The following is a 12,009-nucleotide window of genomic DNA, read 5'->3' as shown; positions in this document are numbered from 1 at the left end:
CTGAGATGTGTGCAAACCTGGTGGCCAACTACAAGAAACCTCTGACCTCTGTGATTGCCAACAAGGGTTTTGCCACCAAGTACTAAGTCATGTTTTGCAGAGGGGTCAAATACTTATTTCCCTCATTAAAATGCAAATCAATTTATAACATTTTTGACATGCGCTTTTCTGGATTTTTTTGTTGTTATTCTGTCTCACACTGTTGAAATAAACCTACCATTAAAATGATAGACTGATCATGTCTTTGTCAGTGGGCAAACGTACAAAATCAGCAGGGGATCAAATACTTTTTTCCCTCACTGTAGTAGCCTACCAAACTTGCTAACGGCCAGTCGCTAATGGCCTGGTACTCAGCACTCTATTGTACCTCTAATCACTCTGACATCAATGCAAATGTTATCGCAAATCAAACACTTCATGAGAGTCCATGAGCTCAAGTTGCGCAACATTTCTATGGACTATGCAATTGCGTGAGAAAACAGAGTTTTGATTGCCTCTATTAAAAAGAGGATCCCATCAGCTTTCTATAGGCTAGGCCTACTGTATTTCTTTTTTTCTTTATTTGTTTATTTCTCAACATTCCTAATATTAAACACATTGCTTTGCTTTACAACAGGGATATAGCCTACCAGGCTGGCATAAAAATTAACTGTGGGAAAAGCGCCCTCCATTCGCTATTTAAGTCCATACGATGACACTTATTTTTTCCATTCTAAATCAAAACTAAGTAAAGGCAAGATTTAATTGAAAATAGTCTGATTGGTGACATTATCACTTGTGAATTATGCCCAGCAAGAAACAGCGCATTACTTTTTTGTTGTTGACTTTTTCAAATCATAGTCGCACACATCATGTACCATAGCCCATAAGCCTATATGTTTTGATAAGGTTTGTGGGTAGTGGTCCTCTGTAGCTCAATTGGTAGAGCATGGCGCTTGTAACGCCAGGGTAGTGGGTTCGGTCCCCGGGACAACCCATACGTAAAAATGTATGCACACATGACTGTAAGTCGCTTTGGATAAAAGCGTCTGCTAAATGGCATATTATTATTATATTATTATTATTATTATTACAACTAAAATGGCCAAATGACTCCAAATGTAGCCTGTAGGCCAAGCACCCCAGCAACACGGATGGAGAGCCCATAGCCTACAGAGCCTAGTGAAACCTCTGTTCTTATAAACCCAGTCATTGCGCAATCGCGTGTGAAAATAGTTTTGACTGGCCACTATTTAAAAGAGGATCCCAGCTTTCTCGTGCTGCTATATTTATTGCTCAATTCTTAATATTAAGCACATTTAATCTGGTTTTGACTGGCCACTATTTAAAAGAGGATCCCATCTTTCTTTTGCTGCTATATCTATTGCTCGATTCTTGAAACTAAGCACATTTAATCTGCTTTACAACATACAGTATGTGGCGCGTGAGTTTCAAGTTTGGGGAAGTACATTTTCACCATAAAAATGTACCTCTATAATAAAGCATTCCATACATTATCACATTTGCAGACTTATGTAAGATAGCCTACTATTTGTAATGTGATGAGTAGATTGGATAGTCATCATTTAGGCTAATAATATAACTCAATCACTGTTCGCAAAAAAAAGTTCAGTGCATGGCTGAGCGAGTATAGTGTAGGCTACAGGCTATATCAGATAGCCTACGTTTCTTCTTTCTTTGCATGGGAAAAATGTGGCCTTTTATAAACACATTTCATACAATTCTAGTACACTTTATATGACTGGAGACATTAGCAGAATCTTTTCTAATATGACACATTTCAGAGTAGCTGTCACGACTCCCTCCTTGTTCGGGCAGGCTTCGGCGTTCGTCGTCCCCGGCCTTCTAGCCTCCTGCAGCTGGACTTCTACTTCAACACCATCAGCCCTGCTCCATCGGATCGGGAGAAGGTGTCTGCCCTCGTCTCCTGCCTCTCGGGGAAAGCCCTGGAGTGGGCCAACACGGTCTGGAGTGAAGGAGGAGACGCGTTGGACAGTTCGCTCGCCTATTTCTTTGCAGTCTTTGATCATCCCCTGAAGGAAAAGAGGCGGGCGAGCATCTGTTCCATCTGAGGCAGGGGACGAGGACCGCGCAAGACTTAGCCCTGGAGTTTAGAACCCTAGCGGCTGGGTCGGGGTGGAACGAGCGGTCCCTCATCGACCATTTCCGATGCAGCCTGCGTGAGGACGTCCAAAGGGAGCTAGCCTGCCAGGATACCACTCTGACCTTCGACCAACTGGTGGACATGGCCATCCGGTTGGACAACCTGCTGGCTTCGAGAGTACGTCCTGGAAGGGGCCTGCTCGTTTCACCCACCCCCCCCCCCCCCCCCCCTCAACCCGGCTCACATTCCGATGGAGCTGGGTGGTGCAGCATTCCGGGAGAACAGAGGATGACAGATCCAGTGTCACTCTTGTGGCAGAAGAGGACATTCTGCTGCACGGTGTCATCAGAGTTCTTCTGGTTCTGGAGGCGGCAGGCAGGGCACTCTCGCGTCACCCCAGGTAGCACAAACCCACACTCGTTCAGAGCCCTCTGCTGCGCATTTAACCATCCACGTCAACTTCCCTGATTACATGGTAGTTCCCCAGTGTTAGGCGCTGGTAGATTCAGGCGCAGCTTGGAACTTTATGGACAGGTCTTTAGCTCTTAGTCTACTTATTACTTTGGTTCCCCTGTCTATTCCATTGCCCATCAAAGCACTTGACAATCGACCATTAGGGTCAGGTTTTGTTAGGGAGGTTACAGCACCAGTCACTATGTTTACGCAGGAGACCCATAATGAGCAAATCACGTTTCATATTATTGAGTCCCTTGATTTCCCTGTTGTGTTGGGCCTTCCCTGGCTAGCACTACACGACCCCAACTTTTCATGGCCGCAGAGGGCTCTCACGGGGTGGTCGCGAGAGTGTCAGGGTAGGTGTCTAGTTGTTTCCGTGTGCATTCCCCCCGAATACCTCGATTTGGCGCACGCCTTTTCCAAAATGCAGGCGACCAAATCACCACCCCATCGCTAAGGGGATTGCGCGATAAACCTCCGGTTAGACGCTGTGCCGCCCAGAAGTCATGTATATCCCCTGTCGCAGGCTGAAACGGAGGCTATGGAAACATACGTCTCCGAGTCCCTACGTCAGGGGTTCATACGTCCCTCCACTTCACCCGCCTCCTCAAGTTTATTTTTCGTGAAGAAGAAAGACAGGGGTCTGCGCCCTTGCATTGATTACCATGCACTTAATAAAATTACAATTCGCTATAGTTATTGAATCAATGCATGGGGCGTGCTTCTTCACGAAATTAGATCTCAGGAGTGCGTACAACCTGGTGCGTGTCCGGGAAGGGGACGAATGGAAGACAGCATTTAGCACCACCACGGGGCATAATGAATACCTGGTGATGCCGTACGGGTTGATGAATGCTCCATCAGTTTTCCAGTCCTTTGTGAACGAGGTGTTTCGAGACATTCTTGGTCGCGGTGTGGTGGTCTACATCGATGACATCCTGGTGTATTCTGCTACATGCGCTGAGCATGTGTCCCTGGTTCGCAGAGTGCTTGGGCGACTGTTGGAGCATGACCTGTATGCCAAGGCAGAAAAATGTCTGTTCTTCCAACAATCCGTCTCTTTCCTCGGATTCCACATCACCACCTCAGGTGTGGAGATGGAGGGAGACCGTATTTCAGCTGTGCGTAATTGGCCGACTCCAACCACGGTTAAGGAGGTGCAGCGCTTCATTGGCTTTGCCAATTACTATTTGAGTTTTATCCGGAGCTTTGGCAAGGTCGCAGCCCCCATCACCTCTCTGTTGAATGGTGGGCCATCCCGGCTCCGCTGGTCTGCTTAGGATGACGGCTTTCAGCACCCTTAGGGCTCTGTTCACCTCAGCCCCGGTACTGGTCCATCCCGATCCCTCATTGCCGTTCGTAGTGGAGGTGGACGCGTCCTAGGTAGGGGTAGGCACTGTCCTATCCCAATGCTCGGGCACGCCACCCAAGCTCCGCCCCTGTGCCTTCTTCTCTAAGAAGCTCAGCCCGGCGGAGAAGAACTATGACGTTGTTGATCGGGAGCTGTTGGCTGTTGTCAGAGCCCAGACAGCGTGGAGGTACTGGCTCGAGGGGGCTAAACACCTTTTCCTTGTCTGGAATGGCGACTGTAACCTGGAGTACATCCGGGCAGCGAGGAGGCTGAACCCTCGCCAGGCCAGGTGGGCCTCGTTCTTCTCCCGGTTTGATTTCACGCTCTCCTATATACCAGGCACTAAGAACGTGAAGGCAGACACACTTTCACGGCTGTACGACACAGAGGAGATGCCCATTGATAACACCTCCATACTCCTGGCCTCCTGCATTGTAGCGCCGGTGGTGTGGGCGGTGGATTCGGACATAGAGCGGGCGTTACGCACAGAACCATCTCCACCTCAGTGCCCAGCTGGGCTTTGGTACATGCCATTTAGTGTCCGTGATCGTCTTATCTATTGGGCACACACGTCCCCCTCCTCTGGTCACCCAGGCATCGGCCGTACAGTGCGCTGCCTTACTGGGAAGTACTTGGCTAAGGACGTGAGGGTGTATGTCTCCTCCTGCTCGGTGTGCACCCAGAGTAAGGCACCTAGGCACCTTCCAGCGGCTAAGTTACATCCCTTACCAGTTCCACAATGACCATGGTCCCACTGATCAATTGATTTTCTAAATGATCTTCCCCTCTCTCAGGGTAACAACACCATCCTGGTCGTTGTGGACCGCTTTTTACTCACCTCTTCCGGCACTACGGGGTGCCAGAGGACATAGTGTCTGACCGGGGTCCCCAGTTTACATCTAGGGTCTGGAAGGCGTTCATGGAACGTCTGGGGGTCTCAGTCAGCCTGACCTCTGGGTTTCACCAAAAACCTAATGGGCAGGTGGAATGGGTGAATCAGGATGTGGGTAGGTTTCTGCAGTCCTACTGCCAGGACAGGCCGGGGGGAGTGGTCAGTGTTCTTGCCATGGGCCGAATATGCCCAGAACTCTCTCTCTCTGCCACTCCTCGACTAACATGTCACCATTTCAATGTGTTTTAGGGTATCAGCCGGTCCTGGCACCGTTGCATCAGAGCCAGACCGAAGCTCCTGCGGTGGACAACTGGTTTCGGCGCGCGGCGGAGACGTGGAACTCTGTCCACGTCCACCTCCAGCGCCCCGTGTGTCGCCAGAAGTCCAACGCTGACCACCACCGCAGTGAGGCCCCGGTCTTTGTACCGGGTAATTGGGTCTGGCTCTCGACCCGGAACCTGCCCCTCCGCCTGCCCTGCCAGAAGCTGGGCCCGCGATTTGTGGGGCCGTTCAAAGTCCTGAGGAGTGTGAACGAGGTTACGTATAGGTTGCTGCTACCTTCTGATTACCGTATTAACCCCTCGCTCCAAGAGTCTGAGGTGCGGGAGGTCCTACCCCCCTGGACATCAAGGGGGCCCCGGCGTACTCCATCCGTTCTATCCTGGATTCAAGGCGTTGGGCGGGGGGCCTTCAGTACCTCGTGGAGTGGGAGGGGTACGGTCCGGAGGAGCGGTGCTGGGTCCCTGTGAAGGATGTCCTCGATCCCTCCCTGTTGCGGGATTTCCACCGTCGCCATCCGGATCGCCCTGCTCCGAGTCCTCCTGGCCGTCCCCAGGGCCGGTCTCGGCGCGCTGCTAGAGCTGCGCGTCAAGGGTGGGTGGGTGGGTACTGTCACGACTTCCTCCGAAGCTGCCTCATCTCCTAGTTCAGGCAGGCTTTGGCATTCATCGTCACCAGCCTTCTAGCCAATGCCGCTCCTCTTTTCATCATTCCATTTGTTTTGCCTTGTTTTTCACACACACCTGGTACATATCCCCTCATCAGTCTCTGTATAATTATTCCCTCTGCTCCCCAATGTCTTTGTGTGTTATTGTTCCATTTGGAGGTGTCGCTAGCTCGTGTTGAGCATTATGTTACTTTTATCGCCGGGATATTCACCTGTGTGTTTTGTTTTCCCAGTACGCATTTAAGTCACACTGTATTTGGTTTACGCATTGCTGCGGACTGCTGTATTGGCCAAATACACCATAATCTTTGATTCACACCTCCTGCGCCTGGCTCCGTCCTACTCACCTTGTTACAGTAGCCTACTCTGCTGACACTGACAAACAGATCAATAAAAATGACGTTGTCCATATAATAAGCCTAAGAGAAGGGGAGGCACACACAGAATAAACTGGAGGAGGAAATAATTTTCCAAAAACTAACTTTTAAGTAGCACTGACCCAACATTGATAAATAGTGAATATGCTCTCCACTTGTGCCAATAAGATACGCTATACGGTTGTTCGCTCAATAGAGTTGAGAATTTTGATAACAAAAAAACACAATAGTCCTTTTAATTGTCTTCTCTTTAAAGCAATAACCATTTGCTTTCCATCTACGTTTTCCCGCAATTTTATTTTGAAATATTGCAATATCCCTGGCTTGGCCTCTCTACCTTTCACAGACAGTCGCAACTCAACAATAATGTGCCCAAATTGCGCGCGCTGCCTTTCCTTCCGATTTTAAAACAATCCACAACATATATTTTTTTTTAAAGCGAATGATCCTCTGTGGACAAACCATTGTTTAGTAGCCTATTTTGAATGATTTTATTTATTTCTGTATAGACAGGAGTAGGCTAACTAGGCTATATAATTTTGGCAATTTAATTACATTTACTTTAGGGAAAGCTTCCCTTAGCCTTATGGAAGAGTGGCCTATGCTTACACATTAAAAACCTTGAAAATGTAACCTCAATTCACTATTTGACTGCAGGCTAGGGATTACATGTTTTTTTTGTTTTTTTGTGGGGCATTCTAAATCCAAAATAATTCCACACATATATTAGTAGGCTATATGTAAAGATTAAATTAAGAATAGTCTGATGGGTGAGAATATTATCAAGTGCTTGTCAAATTGTGAATGAGAGACTGATGAAGTGTGTGCAGCCTGCACAAGAAACAGAGCAGAGCTCATGCCTTTCCATGCAACTTTTTTCAAATCATCATTAGTGGCATCATGCAGCCTTAGAATCTATTAAAAAATCAAAACATATAGCCTAACGTTTTTCACAACTGAAGTATCATAAATAACTATAGATTAAGCATATACAGTGCATTCGGAAAGTATTCAGACCCCTTCCCTTTTTCCACATTTTGTTACTTAACAGCCTTATTCTAAAATGGATTAAATTAATGTTTTCCTCATCAATCTACACATAATACCCCATAATGACAAAGCAAAAAGAGGTTTTCAGAATTTTTTTCACATTTATTGAAAAACAGAAATACCTTATTTACGTAAGTATTCAGACCCTTTGCTATGAGACTCGAAATTAAGCTCAGGCGCATCCTGTTTCAATTGATCATCCTTGAGATGTTTCTACAACTTGATTGGAATCCACCTGTGGTAAATGCAATTGGAAGTTTCACCTTCCAACAGGACAACGACCCTAAGCACACAGCCAAGACAACGCAGGAGTGGCTTCGGGACAAACCTCTGAATGTCCTTGAGTGGCCCAGCCAGAACCCGGACTTAAACCTGATGTAACATCTCTGGAAAGACCTGAAAATAGCTGTGCAGCGATGCTCCCCATCCAACCTGACAGAGCTTGAGAGGATCTGCAGAGAAGAATGGGACAAACTCCCCAAATACAGGTGTGCCAAGCTTGTAGCGTCATACCTAAGAAGACTCGAGGCTGTAATCGCTGCCAAAGGTACTTCATCAAAGTACTGAGTAAAGGGTCTGAATACTTATGTAAATGTGATATTTCCGGGGGGGGGAGATTATTTATAAATTTGCAAACATTTCTAAAAACCTGTTTTTGCTTTGTCATTATGGGGTATTGTGTGTAGATTGCTGAGATTATTATTATTTTTTAATCCATTTTAGAATAAGGCTGTAACGTACATTTTTTTGGAAAAAGTCAAGGGGTCTGAATACTTTCCGAATGCACTGTAGAAGGACCTGTTTCTTTGTTAACTGCTCAACACAGAATAGCCGCATGTGCCACTCCCTGTTTTCTTCATACTATAAAATAATATCAAATAACGCAACGGAATTATAAGCAAATCTTGCCTGCTAAATGTACTAGTGTAGCCCAAAGCCATATGGCATAGCCAGATGAGGGCCTAAAATAAGGACAACTCAGAATATGCTATTCTGTTCTTCTGAAATATGTTTCTTTTGACCTGTCTAAAATAAATAATGGATTTATTGTGATGGTGTAGGCTATATTAAATGGATTTATTATACTTTTTAAAATGTAGATGTTCCAAAGGTCCACATCAGTGGCTTGTAGCTTATGCGTGGAAGCCAGGAGATGCTAATAGTGTTTTTTAATTAACGGTTAATTACCGTGAGACCGGCAGTTATTTGCATGACAACCACCGGCTGACAAAATTTGATGACCGCCACAGCCCTATGCACAACCGAAGATTTTCTACACAAACTGTCAGAGACTGTCTCGGGGAAGATCATCTGCGTGCTCGTCGTCCTCACCAGGGTCTTGACCTGACTGCAGTTCGGCGCCATAACCGACTTCAGTGGGGAAATGCTCACCTTCGATGGCAACTGGCACGCTGGAGAAGTGTAATCTTCTCGGATGAATCCCGGTTTCAACTGTATCGGGCAGATGGCAGACAGCGTGTATGGCATCCTGTGGGCGAGCGGTTTGCTGATGTCAACGTTGTGAACAGAGTGCTCCATGGTGGCGGTGGAGTTATGGTATGGGCAGGCATAAGCTACGGACAACGAACACAGTTGCATTTTATCAATGGTAATTTGAATGCACAGAGATACCATGACGAGATCCTGAAGCCCATTGTCGTGCCATTCATCCACCGCCGTTACCTCATGTTTCAGCATGATAATGCACAGCCCCATGTCGCAAGGATCTGTACACAATTCATGGAAGCTGAAAATGTCCCAGTTCTTCCATGACTTGCATATTCACCAGACATGTCACCCATTGAGCATTTTTGGGATGCTCTGGATCGACATGTACGACAGCGTGTTCCAGTTCCCGCCAGTATCCAGCAACTTCGCACAGCCATTAAAAATAAGTGGTACAACATTCCACAGGCCACAATCAACAGCCTGATCAACTTTATGCGAAGGAGATATGTCGCGCTGCATGAGGCAAATGGTGGTCACACCAGATACTAACTGGTTTTCTGATCCACGCCCCTACTTTTTTTAAAGGTATTACATTTAGGTATCTGTGACCAACAGATGCATATCTGTATTCCCAGTCATGTGAAATCCATAGATTAGGTCCTAATGAATTTATTTCAATTGACTGATTTCCTTATATGTACTGTAACTCAGTAAAATCTTTGAAATTGTTGCATGTTGCGTTTATATTTTTGTTCAGTGTGTATCATACTTTGACTAAAACGATTACTTATTGACTTGCATCGTTGTGCAACATCATGGGTAAGCTCTGGCCATCGTCTTTCAGCTCGAAAAAGTGGATTTCTACTGGTGTGGGTGTTGAAAACAGCAAAAATAATGTCCAAAACATATAAAGAGCACATTGTTTATGTACATTTTCCAAAGTATACAAAACAAATATGAAGCTAATGAACAGGGGCCCAGATGGCAAAACATTTCTCCCGCTTGCTATTCTCCGCTTACTATTTAGGCTATAAATTCCCACCGCCAACGGGCGAGTGTAGTTTGCCGTTCAAGACGTGATTTACATCCCTGACGGATAGCCCCCACTATAGGACTGCTATGAGCCCTAGGCAAGCCATCTAGCCATGAGTTAATTTGAAAGACAATAGCAAGGAATTTCTCTAATCTCAAATTTGGCCTGCCACCTTCCAGCTAACCACAGCCAGTTGGAGGCTGCAAGCTGTTTTTGTTGTTTCTATAAAAAGCTTACATTGTGATTTTAATTTGATTTGATTTATTTGCTAGTTTTAAAAACACAATACAACCATACGTGGACATAGTGTATTTAGAATCATTGAGGATGACTCAACAGTAATAAGGCTAATAATTTACAGTTTAATTAGATCAATTATATATTGATTATGCCCAAAAATAGCCTATATTTTGCTATTGATTGAATATACTATATATTTGAGGCAATACAAACGGTTCCTTTCGGCCACTCTGGAGGGACGCCGGCCTCCCAAGTGCTCATTGCGCCGACTCTTTTGCAAAATATTTAGTCTGTTGCAAAACGTTTTGCAACAAACCGTTTACTCCAAACTGAAAACATTTTACAATGAAAACAAGAGTTTCTATTGGACAAATTCAGGGGTGTATTCATCCCACCAATTCTGTTGTAAAACTATTCTTAAAAGGAAGCAAACAGAACAAAACAGGGAGGGACCTACCTCAATTTGTCCAATAGAAACTCTTGTTTTGCTCTGTTTGCTTCCATTCTTAAATGGTAAACATTTTCCGTAATGAATACACCCCAGGTGGGTCCCTCCCCATTTCATTCCGTTTGGTCCTGAAACGGTTTCTGGTGCAAGACTTAATGGATACACCCCAGTTCAGTATGGACATTTGAAAGGGCTAGGAACACTATGGCTTTAATACATATTTGGTACTATAAATATTCACCCCAATATCTGTCCTGTCGGTTGAATGAGTTGACTACTAGCACGGTATAGGGCATTGTCTCCTATCAAGAAGCAACCGTTTCCTCTTAGCAGAAAGAGACTGAAAGACTCCAGTAATCTAAATGACTGAAGAATCCTGCTTAATGAGGAAGGATCTGCTGAACTACTGCCACTTATACATACTCTTCATTGTGAAAATGCTAAATGCTATTTATGAAAATCTCAATGGATGCGTGTCTGTGAGGGAAGGACAGGAAGCCATAACAGGATAGTGACTGCATGGCCAAGGATGTGAGAGTTGGCATCTTGCTTGTCTCACGGCAGCAGACATTTCTGTTAGCACAGCTCTACGTCCCCAGTCTGACTCCTAGTAGTCCCAACATTCTTCTTTCCTGGCTTGTAAATTAATTATAGGCTGAATCTCAACTGGAGATCATTCAACTTACTATTAATGCACTTCTGCATCGCTGCTAATGGAAGATTTGTGTGAAAATAGCAGGTTAGGTTGTGCACACATCTCGAGTTAGGATTTGGCCCTGACTAAGATGACATGCTCAGAGCTCATTTAGCTGTGGTTCTGGTGAGTATGCTCGCCAGATGACATCATGAAAAATGTGCTTCTAGCATGAGCAAAACAATGAACTCAGGCTGGAACTTGATGTTGCCCTCCTCCATTATAATAATAATAATAATATGCCATTTAGCAGACGCTTTTATCCAAAGCGACTTACAGTCATGCGTGCATACATTTTTTTTTTGTGTGTATGGGTGGTCCCAGGGATCAAACCCACTACCTTGGCATTACAAGCGCCGTGCTCTACCAGCTGAGCTACAGAGGACCAGAGGATGTTCTGCTCATGTTATAAGCACATTTTTCAGTCTGGCATCCTAGCTAGAGAAATATTGGACACCATCTGGATATTGTGTCTTGCCCGGCAACATGGATGCGCGTCGTTATGACAATGATGCACTATGCTGATCAGGAAAACATATGCGTCCTACTAGGAAAAACTCTGGCATTCTTGCTAAGTTCAAATTGTCAGGAACAGCTCAGTACGATACTTTCATTGACTGTGTATGTTTTCTCATTTGCAGTGAATCCCTGCTGCTATTACCCCTGTCAAAACTGGGGTGTGTGTTTAAGGTTTGGCACTGACCGCTATGAATGTGACTGCACTCGCACCGGCTTCTATGGACAGAATTGCACTATCCGTAAGTGAAATGTTTTGCTTATACATTCTTTGGATGAAAGTTACATTTTCCATTTTCCTCCCTGGCTTATCAAAACATTGCTATCATTTCCTGATGTGCAGAAGGACTTGTAATGAGTAAAATGAAAAGAAAAGAAAAGAAAAGAAAAGACGAAAGCATTACATAACCAGGGAATAACATTTCCAGGCCATAAAAGTTAATATTTTGGTAG

General features: G+C 45.3%; 1 protein-coding gene across 1 annotated transcript in view; it reads left to right on the top strand.

The window, feature by feature from the left end:
- The window catches only part of ptgs1 (prostaglandin-endoperoxide synthase 1), a 100,628-nt gene that overhangs the window by 18,122 nt on the left and 70,497 nt on the right, over positions 1-12,009 (top strand). The window contains exon 3 of the mRNA XM_041900731.2: positions 11,682-11,798. Coding sequence (XP_041756665.1) covers positions 11,682-11,798 — 117 coding nt within the window. The remainder of the gene's footprint in view (positions 1-11,681; positions 11,799-12,009) is intronic.

Source organism: Coregonus clupeaformis, chromosome 16 (assembly GCF_020615455.1).
Source record: "Coregonus clupeaformis isolate EN_2021a chromosome 16, ASM2061545v1, whole genome shotgun sequence".
Taxonomy (NCBI): domain Eukaryota; kingdom Metazoa; phylum Chordata; class Actinopteri; order Salmoniformes; family Salmonidae; genus Coregonus; species Coregonus clupeaformis.
This window is presented reverse-complemented; position numbering and strand designations above follow the sequence as displayed.